General features: G+C 40.5%; 1 protein-coding gene across 4 annotated transcripts in view; it reads right to left on the bottom strand.

The window, feature by feature from the left end:
* Positions 1-22,854, bottom strand: part of RET (ret proto-oncogene) — a 75,519-nt gene extending 52,665 nt beyond the window's left edge. The window contains exons 1-3 of one of the 4 annotated variants that reach the window (XM_030950782.1): positions 22,841-22,854; positions 22,642-22,734; positions 21,014-21,328 (exon numbers count right to left, since the gene is read on the bottom strand). In XM_030950782.1, coding sequence (XP_030806642.1) covers positions 21,014-21,059 — 46 coding nt within the window. In that variant the 5' untranslated portion in view covers positions 21,060-21,328; positions 22,642-22,734; positions 22,841-22,854. Of the gene's footprint in view, positions 1-21,013; positions 21,420-21,701; positions 21,816-22,288; positions 22,360-22,641; positions 22,735-22,840 lie in introns of those variants that run through there. The other 3 variants (XM_030950780.1, XM_030950781.1, XM_030950783.1) reach the window with 3 other exon arrangements.
* Between the last annotated feature and the right edge of the window lie 597 nt (positions 22,855-23,451).

Genomic DNA, 23,451 nt, shown 5'->3' on the forward strand with positions numbered 1-23,451 from the left:
GTGTCCTTGAGTTCCAAGATTTTAACTAATTATTTTGAGGCTTATCCAAAAATATAAGAAGGGCCTGATAGGAAATGATCACAAACATCAGCAGCTGCTATGCAGAGATGCTACTGATACAGAGACAGCTGGGTACACATTTCTGCGGTCATTTCCTTGATGAATAGAGAGTCCACTGTTGCACATAAAAATGGCATTGTCAGCCTCTCTCAAAACACTATAGGTTCAGTCCTAACTAAGACTTGTCTTTAAGCGACAGAAAGACTCCAAAATCTGTCAGTCCATGTCCTGCTGGTGTTCCAGGCCTAGGAAGACAATAGCTTTCACCAGCAACTCTCAAACCTGCAAAGCAAGCATCTGATTCTGCAGAAGGTTACATCAGACATGTCCCTTAAGTGCACAGGGAACAGAGGTTTTAAAAAGGATACTCATTCAGCCAGCTAGGTTCATGCTCCAGCAGGAAAACATGTCACAAGGCCCCTGGGGAAAAAGAACTCAATGCTCCAGGCAGGCAAGCCAGGACAGTTGGCAAAACAATGTAGGAGAGAAGGAGGAAATCGCCTCTTCAAAGGCTAACAGGGGAAGGGGCAAAACATGGGCATGTTGAAGCCTGCTCCTAAATGTCATTATTCAAGGGGAAGTTAATGACTCTTCCCCTCATACACAGGATGTGCTCTTCCCCCATAAGCTATCATTCAAAGAATCAACTAGTACTAACTAGGCATGCTATTAGCTGTTGATATTTAATAATACCAGAACAGAAGCCACAGCTCTGGCCTTGCCAGGCCTCTTGATTAAGGGCAGCACCGTAACTAACAGTGCCTTTGGCACTTTGACAGGTTCAGGAGGTTAGTACAAATTTTTGACAGGATTTGCACATCAGTGCTTTACTGAATCACTCACTGACCAACCTTTCTGGTCCAAAAAAAAAACCCAATTTGTGGCCTTAGGGAAAAAACCAGCAAAATTATGTCATTTTTTCACAGGGTATTGTTCCAAATGTAGTAAAGGGAAGAGCAGCATCTGCAAATCCTGGACTGAACTTCTCCATTGTATCAGAAGAATGATCACTCAGCAAGTGACATACTGGTGCCCCAGTAAACAAAACTGCCCAGGAGTTACTGATATGCCAGTACCTCAGGGCATGAAGAAGGAAACTGCCAGTAATACAGAGAGCTGATGAAGAAAAACTCTGAGGTGCTTCTATAGTGAACCAAGCTAGATCAGTAAATAGAAAAATCTCAGAGCAGGGACGCAGCACTTTATTTCTGCATAATCCACATTTGCACCCTGAACCCTTGAATCAGTCATGGATGTCTTCGCCCTCAGAGGATAACTCAAAACACAAAAAACCCAAACAGCCAATAAAAAAAATTACACCCAAATCCCCCCAAAAACCCTAATACAAACAAAAAAAAAGAGAAACAAAGAAAGAAACAGACAATAAAAGAGATAATAAAACAAAAAAACATAAATACACAAAAAAACCCCATGCTACTATTCCATTTCCATAAAAGTAACAATCCAAGCTAAACAAATTTTGGAAGAAGATATTATCTGCATTAACCAGCTACAAAGCTTTAAAGGGCTATAAAAATACAAGAGCCAATACACAAGGAAATGTATAAGCAAAAGCAAAAACAAGACCAAAACCTTGGAAAATCATTTTCCAAGCTTCCTTCTCATGAGATGAATTAGGCCATGGAACAGTCCCCATTGCTCAGGCAGGCTGAAGTTGGACAGAACACTGGAAATGCATACTGCAGGGAAACTTGGAAGCCAGACACTTCCAAAGTCCTTTCCACCTTTAGCCTCTCTTATTCTACAACTAACAGGTCTGAACTGTTACAGAGTTTCCAGGTTTTCACTAAAACAAGGACGAGACATTTGTCATTGCAAAGCTGCCTGTAGCAGGCAAGCCAGAGTGGCTCAAAGGAAGGAGATAAAACACAGAGATGTCAGAGCTCCCCTGCTGAGTGCTTTGGTCCGAGTGCTCAGTTTAGCAACGTGAAGATGTTTATGCTGCCTGCAAGAGGACTTCAAATGGCTTGTCTAGAGAAATTACTTTAGAGGAATATTTTACATGACATCATCCAACTACATTAAGTCTGTTCAATTACTGGTAATCAACTTAGAATATATCTGTGTAGTTATTTTTAGAGGTTTTACTGAGGTTTATTAGGAGAACATATTCTAGCACTCCCTTTATCAAGATGCCATAATGCTCAGCTATTTTGGAAAAGGACAATTTTATTTTTATGCTCTTTGTGTAACATTTGGGGTTTTGAAGAGATTTATTCTTTCTTATACTCCCCAGAGTTAGTTACTTCTGAGGACAAATGTCCACTGATTAACAATGAAAACACACAGGTTGCAGAGAATTTAATTAAGGGATAGACTGCAGAGCACTGGGTCTAACTATCCAGGAATTTGCTTCTCCCTTCTCAACGAAGCTCCAGGAAAACACTCCAAGTCCAGACAGCCTCCAAAGAAGTTACATTTCTCGTTTTCAGAGTTCAAAATAACACAGAGCGTGCAAAGGACAGCAGAGCTCCCAATAAACCCACTGGGATAGCCTTTGGATGCTGCATGCTGCTGGGATGTGCTCACTCAGTGGCAGGGGGCTCTGCAGCCCTGCCCTTGCTGCAGGGCCAATGCTACAAGTTCCTGCACAATAAAAGAATTTCAGCAGCACAAGGGTAGGGCAGGCTCTTCTGCGGTACCACCCCTTCACAGGGAAACTTCCCACTCCTCTGAGAGCTGGGAAAGGGAGTAAATAGATTTTAAAATCTTCTGCTTACCTATTTCACATCGATGTCGTCTTACCCTTCATGCCATATTAGATCAGGATGGAATCCATAAAAAGAGTACTCAGCTAACATGAACGGGGTGAGGATAAGTTAAAGACAAAGCAAGTTCAAAAAAGAAAAAAAGTCTCCCTCCCACTCTATACTTCCACCCTTTCTTTAGACTAGCTTTTATTACTTGACCAGCATTTTTAAGGGGTCTGTTTTGTTTTCTATACACATGTAACTCCCATTACTGTCAGTAGAAATTATGTATGCACATCAGTAGCAAACCAGACTACAGGATATTTAGCTCTCTAAGGTATCCATGTCCCTGTTACAGTCATGATTCAGGAGAAAAGCCAACAAATATATTTGGAATCCTGCCTTTAAACAAACACCATATTACAACAGGAAAAAGTACTGCCTGATTCTTCCAAATGGAGTCAATACACACGAGAGAATCCTACTTAAACCAACAAAAGACTGGATTAACAGCAGTCATCCTTTTCCACCATTCCCTCAATGCTGCAGTGCCTCACATGATGAAATTGATCAGATATATCTCTTTAAAGAAACAAAGATAGGATTTTTCACTAACCTTTATACTGAGATAGTTAAAAAATTACAGCAATACTTGAGAAGAGCAAACAAGAAGACTGTATTATTTAGTTACTAGAACTAAGAGTACTTTTCCATTCACAGACCACAAAGAGCTTTTACAATATTGGATCTCCATCGCCATAAATCGGAGGAGGAAATAACGGGTAAAGTGGAAGAAATTTGGCCAAGAACTGAAATGAAAAGGAAACCCTTTTTCCTAACTCCTCATCTGACATGTCCTCTGCAGCCTGTCAAGCTCTTCTTGACAAGCCAGTGTGTTGCCCTCTCAGAAGCCAAAATCCCATGAGATCATGGAGGTTATTCTTTTCCACATAAAGAACCCTCAAATGCAGAAGCTCTGACAATAACCTGTTCATTCATTGCCATTATTGTCCCAAGTATGAACAAACCTCCCTTCAGGTATCCACACCAGTTTAGTTCCTCAGACTTTCATATTCACCCCTTTTTAGTGTTCCTCAACTTCTAAGGCTAGGAGTGAAAAACACACATTAGCAGCAGCACATTCATCACAGTGTGCCTTAAAATCAGAGGAAGGCACTTGAATTCCAGTAAGGGCATGTCTTTTCCTTCCACCACTAATCATCTCACTGCAACGTTTTCCCTAAACCACACTTAATGTTTTTATTAAGAAATTAAATCAAATCATCAATACAGGGATATGAACTACAGAGTCTCTGGGCACAGAACACTTGTCCTGCCAGGCTACACGCCACAAGACTGTAAAAGCAATCATGCTTTTTAAAACTCTGTATTTCTTCAATGAACTCACTGCTCTCTCTGTGCCAAATGCAATTCTGACAGGGTCTCAAAACCAACACAAAAGGTGAAATGAAACTTAATGAGAGTTTTGCAGCTGAAATCCACAAAGCTTGATCCTACCCAAAGTTATTTCACTTCTGTCACAGGAGGAAAACTCATAATGGACCTTAAGCTCCCTCTGAACACCTCTGTTTGAAAAAACAGACCCATATTAGCAGTGTATTAGCAGCCACAAATGCTAGTCTAGACATTACAGCCACAGCCTCCTTCTTTAATCCTCTCTGGCTCATATGTATCTGCATGCACTAGGCTGTGATCATCCACATGGCTTTCTTGGCAATTTGGATCTCTCAAGGAACCTGGCCTGACTATTACACTAGAAATAACCAGCGCAGTTTTACTTATAAAAGTGATTAATTGAAGACTCTAAGCTGTTACTACCTTGAATAGGAAATAAAATGTGATTCAGCAAGCCATAAATCATGAAAGCTGCCAATAAAAGCACCTGAACCGTACAAGACAGAATCATGCAAGCCTACTATCTGTAAAAAAAAGTGCATCCTTGCAACAAAATAATACCGAATACGTGTTTTATTAAACAGCTATAAACTTTTCAGACAATAACTGATTTTGTGCAAAATATCCTTCCCTGATTTATCATGGATAATAAGCTTGTGAATGCAAACATTCAGACATTTTTAATCTTATTATTTTTTTTCTTAAGGGTGTGAGTCATAAGGATTGATCCAAGCCCTCTGAAGGCAGCAGTGCTTGTCAATGTTTGGACAAAATTTAAACTCTTTTTGGTGGATGCCTATCTTATCTCCTACTAGGTCATTTATTTATTTACTTCCCCCCTCTTAATAATTTAATACACTGACAGCAAAGAATTGCTTAATTCTCCAGTAACATATTGACTTTGCAAGGGGTAAATGAAACTAATTAATTCATTTAGTAAAACTTACTTGCAATGGCAATACATCTATCATAACAAGATTATTTTATCAAGCACACTGTCTATTAGCTTGTAAAGAAATACTGTAAAATAAAAGCAGTCTTGCTGGCACATTGTATTGTCTTCCATAAGGTGTTTGCTAAACAGTGCAGCTATATTGTGATAGTGGATTTCACTGTAAATCTGTTTCTCTCATCAGTGTTGTTTTCTCTCTTTTCCATAAATCTCTTTTGCATGTGGCAACGTAGGAAGAAAAAGCAACTCCTACTCTCCTTTACAATGACTGTGGAGGGATAACATTGAATATTTGTCTTCTTTATGTCTGACAGACCTTATATAGAAATATATAATGTATGTAGCATGTATAAGATATACTGTATGTAGCAGGCTAAAAAGTGCATCAATTTAACACATGCAAGCTACCATGCTTTCACTTTTTCAGTGGGAATGGTACACAACAATCACTAACAGAGCCTGCACTACATGGAGCTTGCAGTTTTCTAATAAATCAAATGGCCTGGTGAAGAAAGGTATCTTAAGTTACATTGTTCTCAGGAAATTAAAAATGTTTCACAGTACATGACACCTATCAAGAGCTGTGAATAAGTATAACCACAGTCTAACAAAACCAATCTACTTCATAATTTTTTATAATGCTTTTGACTGCCATACCTAAATGCTACCTAAGTAAATTATTTCTATACTTAAGGATTAAGAGTGGCTGTAACAGAAGAATCTGGTCTTTTTCCTCCATCTCCAAAGCTCCCCAGAGCACAGGGATATCTTTAAATCTGTCTTGGACACAGTGTTTCCTAAGGTTTTTTTGAACATTTAAAAAGTGGGTTGCTCCTGTTTCCACCCAGTCTTTTCACTGTCCATGTTTCCTCATGAGCAAACAGTCTGATCCAGAATTTTCATGTGTTTTGCTCAAGGTCTTACAAGATGCCTTGCTCCAGAAGAACACAGTAAATGAAAAGGTAATGCTCTTGACTTAGCAGGAATGTTTGCTTGATCCCACTCCTCCATCTGCAGAATATAATGTCATTTCTTTGAAGCAGCTAATAACAGGAACAACAATCTGTCTGTCAACCACAACAGCAAGATTTTACTTAGCAGAAGCAACCCCAGGTAATGAACAGGAAGCATGGATGGAACTGCCATGGGAAGAGAGCCAGATAGATATAGTTTGTTTCAGAAAAAAAGTAACTCTCTGAAATACCCTTCCGTGGCTTGTTATTACATTAGATTTTTCTTGTTCCCTTGCTGCAGCTGTCTTTAACAAGAAAATTTTAAAAAAGCAAACACAGGTGTTTACCCAAGGATCAATTCACCTGCTGTTCCTCTGCTCCACCTGGCCCTGTCGCTCAGTACCTGGCCCAGCCGTACAGCTGGGATGACTCATCTCTGCACAAGAACCTTTCTACATGATCTATTTTCAGGGCTCTGGTGCTGCAAAAGGAGAAGGAAGGATAAAGACCTTTCTTTAATACCACTTCATTTATCTACTTTACATCACGCTTTTACCTCTTCTGAAACAGCAAAAGCACAGTGGCAGAAACCTCCAGGCTTCTGAATGCCAGGCTAATGTGCAATTCACCCCCCTGTAATGAAAGGCATCATAATTCATGGGCATCTGCATCATCCTCCCCCAGATAACAATTTACTGAAGCAGAGAAAAGGAAAGAGATTTCCAAGTTTGTTGCAAAATTTCAGATCCGTGTTTGAATGGAGTTGATGGATTTCCAGAAGCAGAGTGGAGTGCTCTGCTTTGAATTAGCCATTATCTTTTACATCCCTCCATGTTTCCTGTCATCACAAAAGAAGATGAGTTACCCTTTAACTTACTGCAGAATAATCTCTGACTACCAGCAAAGGGGTAGTTAATGCTATTGGCAAGGATGATTTAGGAGACAATTTCAAAGTTCAGCTAACTATAAAAACAGAAGTCATAGTAAAACAGCCTCATTCATTCTGCATACTGAGTGTGAGGGAAGCAGGACTTAATACCACAAGTGCTGGGAGATGTGACAGCGTGATGCAAAGCGGCAGTTTCTCACTTTCTGCCCTGACAAATGCATCCAGCTCTGCTGACAGGAATTGGTGTTCTTCAACCACTGCTAAAAATATATATATATTAAGTATGACATCAGTGCCCAGACCAGATCTGACAGGCCTAAGTGTATGAAAAGGAAATCCTTACCTTATAGATGCAGCAGAATAATCCTGACTTCACAACTTCCATATTTAAGCAAACCAAGTAACCTTAACAGCTGCAGACAGGATATATTCTGACAAAGGCTTGATTCTAAGCTTATTTTTTAAGCCTCCTATAATGAAATATCCATTGTTTCAGAAAGTTACAAGTCCTTTTCTGTGCTTAAAGAATAGCAGCAAATGCCCTCCAGCTACTTGACAGTCAGAAGCTTTTCTTTACTTTTTTCTTCAACTTATTTTTACACATGCTCACATACATATAAATATATACGTATAATTGAGTTTTTTCCACAAAAAATGAGAAAACCCTCTCAAAAAAAAAAAAATAAGGAGCAGTTGTGTATTCAAAATTCAAAACTGTCTAACAAAAATTTTGTTATGGAAGATTATCACAAGAGGGGTTCCCAGCATTTTGTATCACTCCATGTCTCTCAATCCTCATCCTCTTCTTATGATCGAATACATATTTATCATCAAGGCTTTAATTGCAAGCACTACTGAAACAGTTGTTTAGTAAGGCATCTTAGATCTTTACCATGGCTGACAGTCCATCAGAAACCTACAGTTCAAAAACCAGTGATCAAAAGGTAACACGTTTTCCCAAGGATATTCAGCTGCCAGAGGCACAATACAGAAACACTGACATCGAGACAAAGACCACCACCATATGTCAACCATGTACTGAAGGAAACCACAGTTTGAGAAGAACCACTCCAGAAAGAGTAAACCCAAATAAACTTGTGTATATTTATCTGTGTACTTGATGGTAAGTAGACTTTTAATTTCATAACGAGAAACACAGACTCCTGAAAATGCAAAGTGCCTTAAATGTACCTGATTCTCCACCAGCATTTGCAAAATAACAGGAACATTATTTAGGGAGCTAAAAATCAGCAAAACAGTCCATGTGGCTTATTTCATTTCCAGGGTACTCATTTTATGACACTCTGTAACTTCACACTTCATGTATCACTGTATCAACATCTTGTTATAAAAAAACCCCCATGGATACTTAAAACAGTAAAATGCAAAATTTCTGCATGATACTCCGTAGGTAGGACTGCTAGGTGATTTTTGATTAGGGCTTGAAGACCTTGTTAAATATTGACCTAACTCTGAGCAGAGATCACTATGCCCATCACAGGCCATTTGTTCCCACAACAATGCAAAATCGTTTACCCAGACAACTCTACAAAAACATCAGCAGTGAGAAAACTGCCAACGACCACACTTAAACCACTTCAAGATTTCAGTGTTAGTGTCTCATTGAGATAAAGGGAACAATCCCTCACTCCTACAATTTTTCTTCAGAAGCAATTTGCAAACTCTGGAATTGTCACTAAATGTGCTTTTCATGACTTGATGTTGGGAAAAGTCACCATGGCAAAAGGAATAGAAACTAAGTTCCACTGTGCTCTCCAGAAGTAAGTATAGCACCTTTAAATGAAAAAAACCCCACAAAAACTCTACTATTAATAATAGTGACAACTGCATTCTTGTTTTAATTATTTTACAATCCCCAGGTTACCTGAAATCTAGGTGAGAAATCCATCTTCATTAAGTAATGCTAGAAAAAACTATGACCCCATTAAACATAGAAGCGAACCATTATCTGAAAATCTTGCCCATTCTGCTTTTGACAGCACTTTTACATTAACATTTTCCTGTTTTTCCTAAGCTTCAGTCTGTTTTCATTCATCCAATAAAACTGGTATAAGGAACAGAAAAGAAACAAGCATTTTAACACTCGCTTTGCTGAAATTTCCCCAGGCAAACAAAACAGGTACAGAAGCTGGAAATGTAGCAGCTGAATTAATTTCATTGTGGTTTTTCATTATTTTAATTTCTTATCTAATTGACAATTTTTTAAAGCTCATTCTTTCTAAATAGGTTTGTATTTTGGAACTCCAGTAAATCCTAAATCCATGTGGACATTTAACAAAAAAAGGTACAGGCAGGCCTTTGCACAAAAGGCTTCAGTGTTGTTACCATTTTGGCAATACACTCCCTGATCCAGGGGTATATCTATACCCATTACCTGGCAGTATCTAAGGGCACTTATAATTAAAGCTGCTATAAAGAGGTGTCTAGTGTGAAAAGGCAAAAATCAGAACCTTCTCTGAATCACCTCTGCCATGATAATGCTCCTTCCTATCTTCTTAATGAATGCAGAAAGAGCAAAGGCTTCGAAGGCTTAATGTTTTCATTCTATTGCGAGACAGATTAGACTCACAAGCTATTCAAAAGTTACACGTGGAAAAAAATCCAAATAAAACATTCCTCCCAGACAAAATCACATGCCTAAACAATCACAGATGCTGTGACAGTGTCTGCACTCTCTATCAGAACATTTGGAAAGGTAATCACGCACCCAGTGCAATTTCATCTGCAATGGCAGTTCCACACATTTGTAACTTGCTGTCCAAATGCCAGAAAAGGTGACAAGGCAACAATTCTGCTTCAAATAAAGACTAGCTAGGATTGAGTTTAGTCCTTAGAAAGGAGGAACAATAGTATTTTTCTTCTTCATAGTGATTTCCTCTGTCTTTCTCACATTCAGAGTGGGATAATGTCACGCTGGCATATATAGAGTAAACAAAAATCTTCTAAGAATGGGAAATGGGATAACATTACAGGATTGCACCATATGACCCTGGAGTTTTGTGAAACACCTTATCACCAGCTCCTTCCAGTGGAGGAGACCAGTGCTGCCAACCAACAGTAGCTAAGTATCTCATGTCCCAAACCCCATTTTAAATTATGCATATTTAAACAAACATTTTAATTGAAAATGTGAAACTATAATAAATGCAGTGGAAGATGCTAACTATGAAACAGAACCAACAGTAGAAAAATACAAGCTGCAGTTCTTCAAAGTTCGAAATCTAACAAAGCATTGCATTGACAAAAGGGAGAGTTCTCAGCAGCTGATGTCAAAGACAGATAAACGGTCCTGGCAATTGCAATTTAGGATTCGGGGTGGAAAATACTGAAAGTAGAGTTATAATCCCAGTGCTAATTTTTTTCATGGTCTCTCTGCAATCATTAAATTCTTATTTAACAAGAACTGCCTACCAAATCATAAATCCAGTTTAACTCGAGAAAATGGATCCTCAAATCCTGTGTCTCCTTCAACAAACACCATCACTCCAGTGCATTTCATTTTTTATCTGAAGAGAGCAGCACTCTTTACTCTTCTCAGTGGCAAGGTTAGGCCATATGTACACAGACTTTTTCAAGGCCTTAATTGGAAATGCTCAGTGGCAGTGTGAGGTCCCCAGCTCATTGCCTGGGATTTGAGAATGCTGAATGTGGAATTAGAAATTGATTTTTGAGAAGCAAAGACTACCATATATCATATACATCCCTGGGGATATTCTGAAAACCAGAAACTCCAGAAGCTCATCTTGACATCAAAGGCATCTAACTCCTGTCTATTCAGCTGTTCATGATTAACAATGTAAGTATTTTGATATTAACTCTCAAGTTACATTAACTGCAGACTAAGTTATCATGATCTCATAAGGAGCCCTGATTGACCAAACACCAGACATTAGCTTCAGCAGACATACAAAGGCTGCATTTGTCCTGTTTTTAACACCCTGAGCACAAAACCATAAGAAGATGAAGTCAAAAGTTTCCAAGAGACATCATCTAACTCATCCAAGGTAGGATTGGTTATATATAACCAACATGAACACACTGCTGTCCCACCTGTTCTTAAAATATTCCCAATTAAAAGAAACTCCACAATGACTGCAGACAAAAATCCTTGTAGCTCCCTGCTACCAAAATGTTTCCCTAATATCCCTTGTTATGTCCCAAGTTTTAGTTTCCACCATTATTCAACTTCCACCAATACTTCCACCTTTGTACTACTTCTGCTTAAACTGAAAAATCTGAACTCTGTGCTCAGTTGTCTTTGTAAATAAATATTGCCACTCATCTATATTTTTCTTCAAAAACAGCATTTCCTAAATTTCTTGTTGTTATCCTTTGCATTTCAAGTAGTATGAAAACCAAAATGCACCATTCAAAACTGGATATTGCCAGGCATCATCAGGAAATAAACTACTGTGTCAGGTATGACTCTATGTAGTAATTCTTACATTATCTTACATATCATTACCAAGGTTTACCATGGAAAGGAGAAAAAATCTTTTGTCATAAGGACTATGTAGCAACAGAACATTTTATAAAATAAGTAGAAGTCTTTGCTACCAGTCTTATTACACTGACAAATGTTACTACTATAATCAACCTAAACTGAGTTTTTGATGAGCAATCTAAATATTTAAATAATGTACATTTCCTTTATTGTCTCCTGGAAGCTGTATTTAGGACAAACATATTCTGAATGGCTAAAGTAGAGTCTTGTACAGATTCATCCCCTTTGCTTTCTAATTGCCAGCTATGAAGGATGGCTCTGCCATGATGCCAAAATTGCCTGTGCAAAGACAGAGAACAAAATTTTTCCAATAAACTAAAAAATGTACACCAACCTGCATGATGACAGGAAAACAAGGATTTAAGAAATTATTGGAAAAATTATAAAACCACAAATAAAAATAGTCTACGGCAGCTAGATTGAAAAAAAAAAAGGTGGAGGGGCAGCATCAAAAAGATAAGTAAAACCCTGGGCTATTATTGCTTATTTCCTTTAGACATTTACTGCCCTAAAACCTTCGGTCCAACTTTAATTTCAAATTTTATTAGACTAGAATCTAAGAAAATAAATAGTTAAAAAAGACCCTTTTTCCAACAACAGGCTCACGTCAATGCCTCAGTAAGAAAAAATAATTTTATAAATGTTTCTGGTTTTCACAAAGCTTTTAAGGGTGACCTATCACAGCTCTCTAAGGATGATCCTGTTTGTTTTTAAATCTATAGAAACTAAGTTTTGAAGGTTTGGGTTTTATCTCCTTTTTTAAATTTAAAAAAAAAAATCTGCAAAATACATGTTATAAACTCTCTCACCAGCCAGAAAGTCCCCAGCAAAGCAATTTAAGACAACTTTTCTAATCTTCACAAAGGCAAAAGTTTACCAAAGCAATAAAATGGTTTAAAATACGTTCTCATCTAGTGCATGTCAGCAATGCTGAATTGAAATGTGCAATAAAATTTATATTACAGCCATATTGTTTCCCCTTCATTACTTAAAAACATTTATGTATGTGTATGTTCAAACCCAAAATCTAAACACTCCCACTGCTTTTTTTGTTTCATAATAGCAATTGGGATGAGCCATTTTACACAATCATCATGCTCAGTCCTTTTTACTTCACTGGCATCCACAAGCTCAGCCAGAGAAAGCTCTACCCAGAATTGCTAAAAAGCAGTAACAGACAAACATCTTTTTTTTTTTAAATATTTGTTTCTGTATTTCTCTCCAAAGACACTCTGACTATCAAAACACAAATGGGGCACCCAATACATAACTCACAGTTCAAAGGTAGCAGAAGCAAGCCAAGGTAGCATCCAGAAAGTGTTGCCAAAAATCTACAGCCCAGGGAAACAACAGTCCTACAGAAAGGCTTCAGGGCATCTCCCCTGGTCTAACTGAGGAAAGTTAGACTGTTAAGGCTACTCATTAAAACACACAAACAGAACTTGGCTGATGTTATCAGTGAAAACTATCTCAGATGTGCGTGCATCTTAGTGTAGCCACATTGACCAAGTGGTCAGGAACACTGTATCTAAACCTCAGGCGACAAGGGAGGAAAAAGACATCCAAACCAGCTCTAAACAAACTAGCCCTGATATTGTAAACCAGGGCAAAACAGAGTTCTGTGCAAGCCAACCTCACCTACATGCCTGAGTAATAACAAGTGCAGCAGTCTCCAAACTAGATGAGTCTTTGTATTCTCCATGCAGCAAAAGAACTGGAGATATTATTTTGACTGTCAGGGTGTTGGTCCCACAGCAGGAAATCCTGCACCTTAGAGCCATCTCAATGGTTAGACAGCACACACCACAAAGGGGGAACTTGACATCCAATGGGAGCAAAGAGAAATCTGGCACCTGAATGTACTGCCAGAGAGTTTTACCTTTGGGAACTGCGCAATTCTTTATGGGGCTTTGATGCAGCAGTCCCACTCTAAAATGCTTTGCTGATGCAGGATAAACTAAGCATATGCCTAAGTACTTCAGAGATGTGAGAAGGCTCCACTCAAGCGTTTTACAAAATCATTGTAAAACTTGATTTGTAAAATCATTGACTCCTCACTGCAGGGGCCAAAGCAGCACTCTGTTTTGTAAAAAATCCGTGCTGGACACTTATTCCAAAGGTCCTGTCAGGACTCCCCAGTCATCACAGTGCAAATTTCACATGGCAGCCAATGCCCTCTACCCAAATCCACTCTCTTCCACTACTCCCGATTTTAATTTTTGTGGGTTTTTTCCTCTGAAAAACAAACTTCCTATTAAAATAAAAACTTTAGGCCTTTTTTTGATGAGAATTCTTTGGATTCTTTCCTTTCCCCTCGCTGTTATTCAGATTTCATGAACAGCACACTTTTGACTTACAGTCTTGCACACCACAATCTGGCAATACAAACATGTTCATATAATTTTTTAGTGTCTACTTTTATGCTGTGCAAAAGAAAGCCTGATTGCTGCCCTAGAGTACATACACATTGCAAACCCTCTGGTCTTCTGAGATGACTGACTGCCATAAATGTATGTATTAATCATGCTATACTGGCTATTCCTATCTAAATAGACATAATCATTCTAACATTTTTTAAATCAGCTTTTTAAAGTCACAAATTGTTATGGGCTAAACTTCAGTAAACAATAGCTTTTCTTTGACTTTATGTTACATTTTATTTGCATTAATGCAAATTATTACTCCCCTTCTTGACCAAACAGCTGGAACACCAGCAGTCAGTACCTTCATTCCAAATGCACAGCAGCAACACACAGAACTACTTTTAAGACAAGAGGCAAGTTTTAAGCAGCACAGTGGCAGGGGTGGAAAGAGAACCCAGAGAATAAAATCCATTCTCAACATCTTGTGAACCATTGGTATTTTTTACATCCTTTTTGATGTCTACTCTTCAATGTCTACTTTAAGACAATAGGGTATGGAAGGGCACCTCATCAACAAACACAAAACATCTCCAGAAGCCAACCAGTGCAGAAGTATCACCTCTTAAGGGAGTCAAAGGAAGCTGCTCTACATCCTTGTTAGGGGCCAAACTGAAAGCATCAGCTCTTTGCGCAGGAACGGTAGAGAACTTCTAGAAGTAGAACCCAAACTTCTACTCCTCCCAAATCCAGAGAAAGCATTGCTTGTGTCTTTAAGCCACTGGGAGATTTAAGTCTCATCTCCAAGACACCCTGAGAATGGCACTGACAGGGCCACAGGATGCCTGCTCTAATTCAGTGGCAAAACTAGCCTTTAAGGGGCTTCGGAGATATATGAAATTCTGGTCTACTCACATCAAATTGAGTCTTTCCATTTCACAAGTGAAAAGAACAGATAATGGAATTGTCCGTATCAGAAAACTTGGTGCCTCTGAATTAGGAGAAAAAGCTAGATTTAATTTTATTATCTGAGATTGAAATTTGTCTCACTTAGAAAAAAGCCGTAATGGACATTAAAAAAAAAACACAACCAAAACCCAACCACCCATTACAGCAACACAAGCAACTTTGTTATATCAGTTAAATATATTGTTTAATTAGTTTTCTAAATGCATACACTGAAAAGCCATTAGACAGCCATTAGGAGTAATACATCCATTTTCTTTTTACAATCACCTGATTTACAATCAGCCAAATTTCTAAACTAATTCAGTCAAACAACATTTCTGGCACAATTACCCCAGCAAAGTTTCCAATTCCCTTTTTTGACTGTGATCACTGTAATTTTCCCTTAGGCTCTAAAGCGCTGATGATCATCTTCGTTTCAGCAGATTTACAGAGCATCTCTTAGGTTAAAATGTTCCTAGCATGTTTATGGTCTCATTTCAAGATCCAGAAATCTGAAACTATTTAGCCATCTTTATGAAGTAATCTTTAAAAAAAACAGCTTTGTGTTCTCCTTATGTGGGAAAAAAAAGAGATGGCTTTAGACAAATTTCAAAAAAATCCTAAAGGATCAAAAAATCCCAAAGGATCAAAATCCATCTGTTTTTTCACACCTCAGCTGACTTCCTATTTTGTTAACAAAAATTTTCTTAATAACTTTATTAATTAGCAACATATCCACATGAAAACTTGTTAAAGGGCTCATAATGACTTTGCCAAAACATTGTGGATTATCTCAGTATATTTCATGGATAAAAGAGAAAACCACATTGTAAAAATAAAGCCTTTGAATAGATTTCATTCTACAGCTTCTCCAATGCTATTTTTCATCGATGCATTATCACTCTAGAGATTCTGTAAGGTTTCCCATTGTGTTTTCCCTACGTTGCATCAGCTCCAGTATAACCCAGTTTGGAATTGCATTAGTCAATCAACAATGCACATGATATTTTAAGGATAAAGTAACTGATGGTGGTACTTCACAGGAAACTAACAGAGAGAGTGTGAGACAACAAGCAAATGTGTAGCACAGCTGTCAATTGAATCTGAACCCTGATCTAACCAAACTAATATGCAAACCTCAAATCTGTCCTTCTCTCACAGTAATCGCTGTATTTATCCTTGCAATGCTTCAGTTGCTTACTTTCCAAAATATAAGACAGTTACAAAAAAAAATCATCCGGAAAAGAAACAATTCCAAAGTTTCTTTAGAACATTTTGGTGAATTTTTAAGCTTTGCTTCTGCCAAACCAAACAAAAGTAGAAAGCAAGAGCTAAGAACAGACCGCAGCATGAATGTGCCTCAATCCTGGAAGAAGGTGCTCTTAACGTCCACCCTGCTCCCACAGGGAACCACCACCACCTGTGTTCAGGTAAGTTTTGCAATGCTCCTGAAACAAATACCCACACTCAATAAGCACTGTCAGGCAATTTTTACATTTCAAAACCAAGAGATAATTGCAGTCCATCACCAGCTGGCACCACTTACAGCTCTGCCGGAAAGCTGAAGGATGCCAATGTCTGAACAAAGCAAACGCTCTCCTCACCGCAGACAGGCTCTAAATGACCTTTACACAACAAGGCTCTCCAGAAAACACCAAACTTCTTTAGTATGGATTTCTTCCAACCCATGGCCTATCTGTGTTTGCTAGGTTGCTTTATGGGAGAGAAAGCAGCCTGGAGGAGTGGGACCAGCAGTGCCAAGCCAAGCATGAAAGTACAGCAACAAGTGAACAAATCCTTTCCCTCCTGCCAGAGGCCAAACTGGGGAAAAGGGAAAAAAATAAAATCAACAAAATACATGTGTTTGCACCAGCCAGTCTGTCATTTCAGTTAAAAAAACAAAAATGTAAGAGACTATGACATGACATAGAGATGGAAAACTGATGGTGGGCATGCTACTGAATATGCATCTTGCATTCAGGTGCTGAACCCACACTGTTGTTCAGACTGACTGCTGATGTTAATGCTATGAGAAATCTTGTCTGTTAATCAAAGACTAACAAATGAGCTTTAAGCATTAAAATGCTGGCTTTTTGTTATCTTTGTATTCATTTCCTTTACACTGTCTCTATGATAGTAGCAAAATCCTTGAATGAAGCCAAGGACCAAGACTGCAACTGACTGGCAGAAATAATCAAGCCAATAGCACATATTGCCCTGACACCTTGAGAAGGCAGCATATAACAATGAGAAGGGAACTAAATGTAACACAAATATGGATCCAATTAGCATAAAGTTAAAAAAAACCCAACACAGTAAATTACATTCTGTGAAAGGAAAACGCTGCAGGATGTGAACTTCACTGCAAAATTTCATTTGTGAAAAAACTAGAAGGTGAAGGACCTGACAATGGGAGTAAAATGAGGGGAGACATGAAGCCTAGAGGGCCACAGAGAAAGCCCAGGCTCCTTCCCTGGTAGGAGCACTGGGATGAATCCTGGTGAGTGCTATGTGAGTGAAGCAGCACTTTCACAGTCCAATGCAGGCAGCTGCAGGTGACCAGAGACAGGACAAGTGCCACCTGGGGAAGAGCCAGAAGGTGAGATGATGAACCTCTGGGCAGAGAAAAGCAAAAAAGTAGGAAGGAACCAAAGCATCATGATTAATACTCCTTTTCCAATCAAAAAGAGCAGCAAGGTTTGAAATTCCCATATAACACTTTGATCTTTCCTGATTAAGACATACAGGATCTATCTAATGAAGTGCCTCTCGTGGTCCTCCACAGATTCCCTTTGCCCACAGTCAGGGTTATAATAAAAAAGAGTAATTTTTACTTTACAATGTAAAATCCTGATCATATATTATCTGACACATAACTGTTAAAAAAAAAACAGGCACAAAAATTATGTCTGTCTTAGCCAGTTCCTGACACAAGTCAATGAATGGCCTGTGCTCCACCATTTGACCTGATCAGCACTGGCTTGATCTAACAGCATGAGTGCACAGGAGATCTTTTATTTGACAGAATCACATAGGTATTCTTTTCCTAGAGAAATGCACCCATTCTCTATCATGAAATACAAATATGTGAAATAATCCACACTTGGGGGAGAAGAACATCAGTATCTGCAGTTCGTTTCTGAAGTTGGTCTGCCCTTGATCTGGATGCATGAGTTGAGTCTGGACTTGCTCTAAATTGTAACCAGTCAAAACATAAGCAGCAATCCTAGCAGCAGGGAAATGCACTGTAAGAATCGATCCCAAACAGTCCATAAATGAGTATAAGAACTAGTACATTCACCAGAAGTTTTATATCACGGTCAATAAAATAGAAAAAAAACTTGGAATAATCTGCATTCAAGAGGACATCGTTGAAGTAGGATCCCGACTATTTCCAAGAGCAGGCTTCCCTTCCAATTTTAAAAAATTTGCATAGTGTAATGCTTACAAACTGTGTTCTATTCACGGAAAAGAAATTACCTCGTCAAAAGTACTCCCTTTAATAATAAAAATTACTTTCCAGACAAGACAATCCTACCAAGTCTTTTCTACATTAAACTGAACAAGGTCCTCCTCTGATATCAATGAGCTTTCAGAATCAAAACTCCAGCACCAAACAGCCAGGCAGTGTGATAGGCAAGTAAACACCCTGAAGGCCTACAACTGACAATGTGTAAAACTTTTGAAAAAGACATGTGCACACTCCATAATAAACCCTTCATTTCTTTTAATCGGTAGAAGAGACAGAAGCCTTAATTTGGGGAAACATTCCTTTTATTTTTACTATTTCTAGGCTACTGCACGTTAAGGACAGTGGCTGCAGGAGACTCACACGTTGCCTGTGGTGCAAAAGCTCCAAGGCTGCGCCTTTCTGCTTCAGAACAAATGGTCCAGTGTGCTGCCTGCAGCCCGCCAATACAAAATAACCAAATGTAATCCTTTCCACTGACAGCACGCTCACCAGATTGACTACGCCAGCTCACTCAGTAAAATGCCTTTGGGATTGTTGTGAGCATGAACTACGGCAGTTTTAAGCTTTCCAAAACTTTTAGATAAACCAAAGATGTACCAGGAGCAATGGAGTGCAAGGGTATCCCTGCAGGTTAACTTCAGGTGGTAACCCTCTATGATGAGGTCTTGCCCAGCTGAAAGAGATTCCTACACAACACCAGGCAAGAGCATGTCAGTTACCACTGAAGAATCCCTGGCTTTCTCCCAGGATGGAGCCCACCGAAGTTTCACTGCGTCCCTCACCAGGGGAATGCATCATCACTCCTGAGACAGCTGTGTTTCTAAACAGGAGCTCTGTGCATGCAGGGGTTTTGCTAGTACCTCCAAAATAGAACACTTCATCTTACCCTTGCTGTAAAATCAGCTCTTATTGCATAAAAGCTAATTAGTGTCACACACCTAAACAATGTGAAGCACTGTTTCTCTATCAACAGACACCCATAGAACGTTGCTAATACACTGGACTTCTTGAAACAACAATGAAAACAATTACCCTAAAGTGTGGGCATTAATGTACACAACTTTTCTTCCCCACAGTTTTAGAAGAAACTAACGGGAACCAAATATTAAGCCTCAATAGTCAAAGCTGAGAGCATAAGCAAAATATTTGCACCTTTAAGTATAAGCAAGAAGTATACAAAAAAAAAATCTACTTGGCAGCCTACTCTACCCAAATAAATTAGCTCTTGTAATATTCCTCCAAATATATTTTTGGCAAATCCCAAAGTTAACAATTTAGGGCTACATTTAATAGAAAAAAGTCTTTGAAACTATTTCCAACTGCTGAGATTTGACATTTAGAAAGGTTTAGATATCTGTCTTCAGTAGACAGAACCCCTTTTCCCATGTGAGAGTTTCAGAATGAAATTCATGTAAAGTTGTACAACTAAAAGTAAAATTAAATGGTGGTCCAGCTGAAAGGGAAATATGGCAGGAAAAAAAAAGCCATTTGAGAGAGCAGCTCCGGAGTTCCTAACACCAGCTAGTTCAGGATGTGCAATAATCTGGGGTATCACAGCATGAATCAAAGAAAGCTCATCTATCCAGCTTAAACAGAAATCACGGGAAGTCATCTTCAAGCAAACGCATGTGAATCATTTTGGCTAATGAAAACATACCCCTCAAGCTGAAGAACTTACGTAAATTACATTTCTCCTAATTCAGCCAAAAACATTAAAGAAAATGGATTTGCCAAAGATAAAAGCAAAGTAGGCATGATAGATCATCCATTAGCAATACAAGTACGGCTAATTCTTCCTGACAGTGAAATGTCTTGGGATACAACCCACTTTATTTTTTTTTATTAGATGTGTGTGTTTAGATGCAGTATATCCTACACATTTTATCTCCTTATATCCTAGACTTCACTACTGGTGAGATTTTACAAACATCAGGCCTTAACAACAACGTATTAAGAAAAGAAAAAATATGAACAACCGAAAGTATTTTAGCACAGCAAAGAAAAATAATTAAAAAATTAAATAGGAGCTGCATAATCTCCGCAAGTACAGAAAGTAGTTTAAAATGGTGCAAATTAATGCAGTTAGTCTGAATTAATAACAAGAAGAAAAACATCACAAGCTTATGAGGAATCACAAGGGCAGAATTAATATTGCACTCTACTCACTGTTAGACCAACTAGTGAACTAGTTTGGGCTTTACTTTTTTTCATAAATGCATTTTTAATGTGCAAGGTTGTACTGCATTCTCTAGCATACAACTTTGATTTATTCATGTAAACGTCAGAAATCCATCAGCAAACAAAGCCATATGGAAGAAAAAGAGATATAATGGATTTTCTGTTTGCTTTAGAAACTTGACATCTGTGGATAGCATCATCTAAGTTACAATCCAATCACTATTCATATTCTGGTCATTTTCATTTACCAATCCAAAACGCATTTTATCTGACGATACAAAAAGCTCTGGGAGTGGGATAGCAGAGAAGAAATCGTGTTTTAAAAACTTAAAATCGGAACATACTTCAATATTTTCCCTTTCACATCATAAATTCAGAGAAAAGCAAACTCACATCTGTTCTAACTTAGCTTTTAAAAAACGAAGAAAACGTATCCGGATCATTTATATCTTCTGTGTATTTGTGGCAAGATTTTCGGAGCCGGCCCGAGCCGCTGGTGGCACCTGAGCTCCGCAAAGTTCCCGGGAGGCTGGGCTCGGCGGTACTTACCCCGGCAGAGCAGGAGGAACCCGGCTGTCCACGCCGCCGAGCGCATCTTCCCCGCGCTGCTGCTGCGGCCCCGCCTCGGCGCTCCGGGCAGCACCGGCCGGGCTGCCGGACGCTCCGCGGGCTCTCAGTCGGGCCGGCCCATGGCCCGGGCCGGCGGCAGCGGGCCGCGATGGGACGCACGGAGCCGGGCAGGGACGGGACGGCCCGCGCCGGGATGCTCCTCCGTCGCTCCTTCCCTCGGTCCGGTGCCGCCCCACCGCCACCGGCCGGGAAGAAAGCGCCTCGTTCCCTCAGCGGTGCCGCTCCTCTCGGGCTCTGCGGGGAGAAGCCAAGTCACGAGCGAAGCCTCCGCTCCGCCGCCGAGCCCCCGCGCTGCCCGGGCGGCGGCACCGCCCGGCTCCGGCCAGCCCCCGGCCCCTCCTCCGCGGCCGCCGGGCCGTTCTGCCCGGGCCGCCCCGCCCGGCGGGCAGCCCCCGCCCCGCCCCGCCCGCGGAGCCTCCGCCGAGGGGCGCAGCACCGGCCCCGCCCCGCGCATCCCCGGGCAAGGTGCGGGCCGGGCGGAGGCGCCGTGGGGTCCCGGAGCAGCGGCCCGCTTCCCCCGGCCCCGCGGGCAGGAGCGGGGCGCGGGCGGGAGGGGCGGGAGGCGGCGGCTCGGGGGGAGGAAGACAGGCGAGCCGCGCAAACACACCAGGTGCGAGACAAAGCGGGGACAGGCGCTGCGGCACCAGGATGTACCCGAGTGGCCGTCTTCCCCGTCAGCCGAAACACATTAAACGTGTTGAATAATTAATCCTTAGGAGAGGAGACAATTTTTGCTTGATGGTAGGAGGATGCTGTAGAAGATGTGCGCTACCTGGCAGGCAACCAAAGTAACCCGGAACGCACGCGTCCCACTGAGCGGCGAAACGCCACTTTTAAACCGCAAGCGGGAGGGGGTGGGAAATCTAACCCAGCCAGAGCTGAAATACGCTTTAACAGGTCGGGCTCGCCGAGAAAAGCGCTCCGAAAAAGCCGCCGCTCACAAACACCGCCCAGAGCCCCCACTGCGCCGCTGCCTCCGCCCGGCGGCCCCGCCGCAGCGCCCGGCCCGCCCGCGCCCTGCCCCGGCTGCCGCAGCCGCGCCGGACCCGCGGGCAGCCCCGGGAGGGCGCGGGCACGGCCCCCCGGCACCCGCGGGCACCGCGCCCGCGCAGGCTCTGGAGGGACCACAGCGACTGCCGGCTGATAGAAACCCTGCCCCTCTCCCAGCGCCTCTCCTGTCAGGGCATCTCCAACCTGCCGAGGAGATGTTTTCTACTCCTCTCCCGAAAGCTGATGCTGCTTCCACACAGCCGCGCTGCTCCACAGATCTGGTCGTCAGGATTCAGACACAGATCAGCAGCTACAGCGTTCGGCTTCCCCAGCCTTCTCACTCTGAAACGCCCAAGCAAGGTCAAGTAGACACACAGAGTAGATTGATACTCAGTGCCGTTGCACCTAGCAAGAATTGCTATAGATTATTTAAACAGAAGTCAAATAGGAAATTCTCTCTCTAGATTAGTAAGGACCCTGCTTACAATACCTAGCACTTTAAGAGGAAAAGTATCAGAAATCAGAAATGACCCTATAGGAATGGTAAAAGAACTAACCTATTTTAACTTTTCTGTTAGATCTTCATTAGGTTAGATCTTCTTCCACGGTCTTCATAAGGCTTGGGAAAACAACAAGCCAAGTCGAAGCAACTAGAAGAGTAATAATGAATTTGAGATGAACAATAATGACCACCATTAATTAATTGCTTTTGAAGCTGCCTGTCAGATAGTATAAATTAAACTTTCGAGTACTTACTTGTCAAGTGTTTGTGGGGCTTTTGCAAGTGCCTGAAAGAGGGAACTGAGAAGGTTACTTGGGAAGTCTCTGTGAACAGAGGAAAGTCTATAGCAAAGAAAGCAGCACATAAAACATTAACATTAAATCAATGCTTTGTGGAGAAATGTCTTACGTTAAGCTAAGCTTTATCTTAAATCATATTTAAAAGCTCGTGCAGTATACAAATCAATATTGATGCCATCTAAAATACACCACTATCATCTGCACTGATAAATGCCAGTTTTCATCCAGGACAAAGTGACTTCTTGGAAGAATTTCAAGGACTTACAATCTCTTCTGGCATCTCAGCAACTGAAGCCAAAGCTGTACTTTTCTGCCAGCTTCAGGCTCTGCTCCAGCACACTAAAACTGGTTTTAGATGCCATCATGTTCGTCATGCAAGGAACAGAAGTAAGGTCACCAGAATAATTTTTTCATTTGATTTCCAGGCTTTTAAGCTAAGCAGTTTTATGTGTTTTCAGAGGACTGTAGCTGACTGTCAACCCAGGACACTGACACACAACACACCTGGAAAAAACTGGACTACTTGGATGAAAACAGGACCAAATACAGGTGTCTTCTGTGTTCCA

This window comes from Camarhynchus parvulus, chromosome 6, assembly GCF_901933205.1.
Source record: "Camarhynchus parvulus chromosome 6, STF_HiC, whole genome shotgun sequence".
NCBI lineage: Eukaryota > Metazoa > Chordata > Aves > Passeriformes > Thraupidae > Camarhynchus > Camarhynchus parvulus.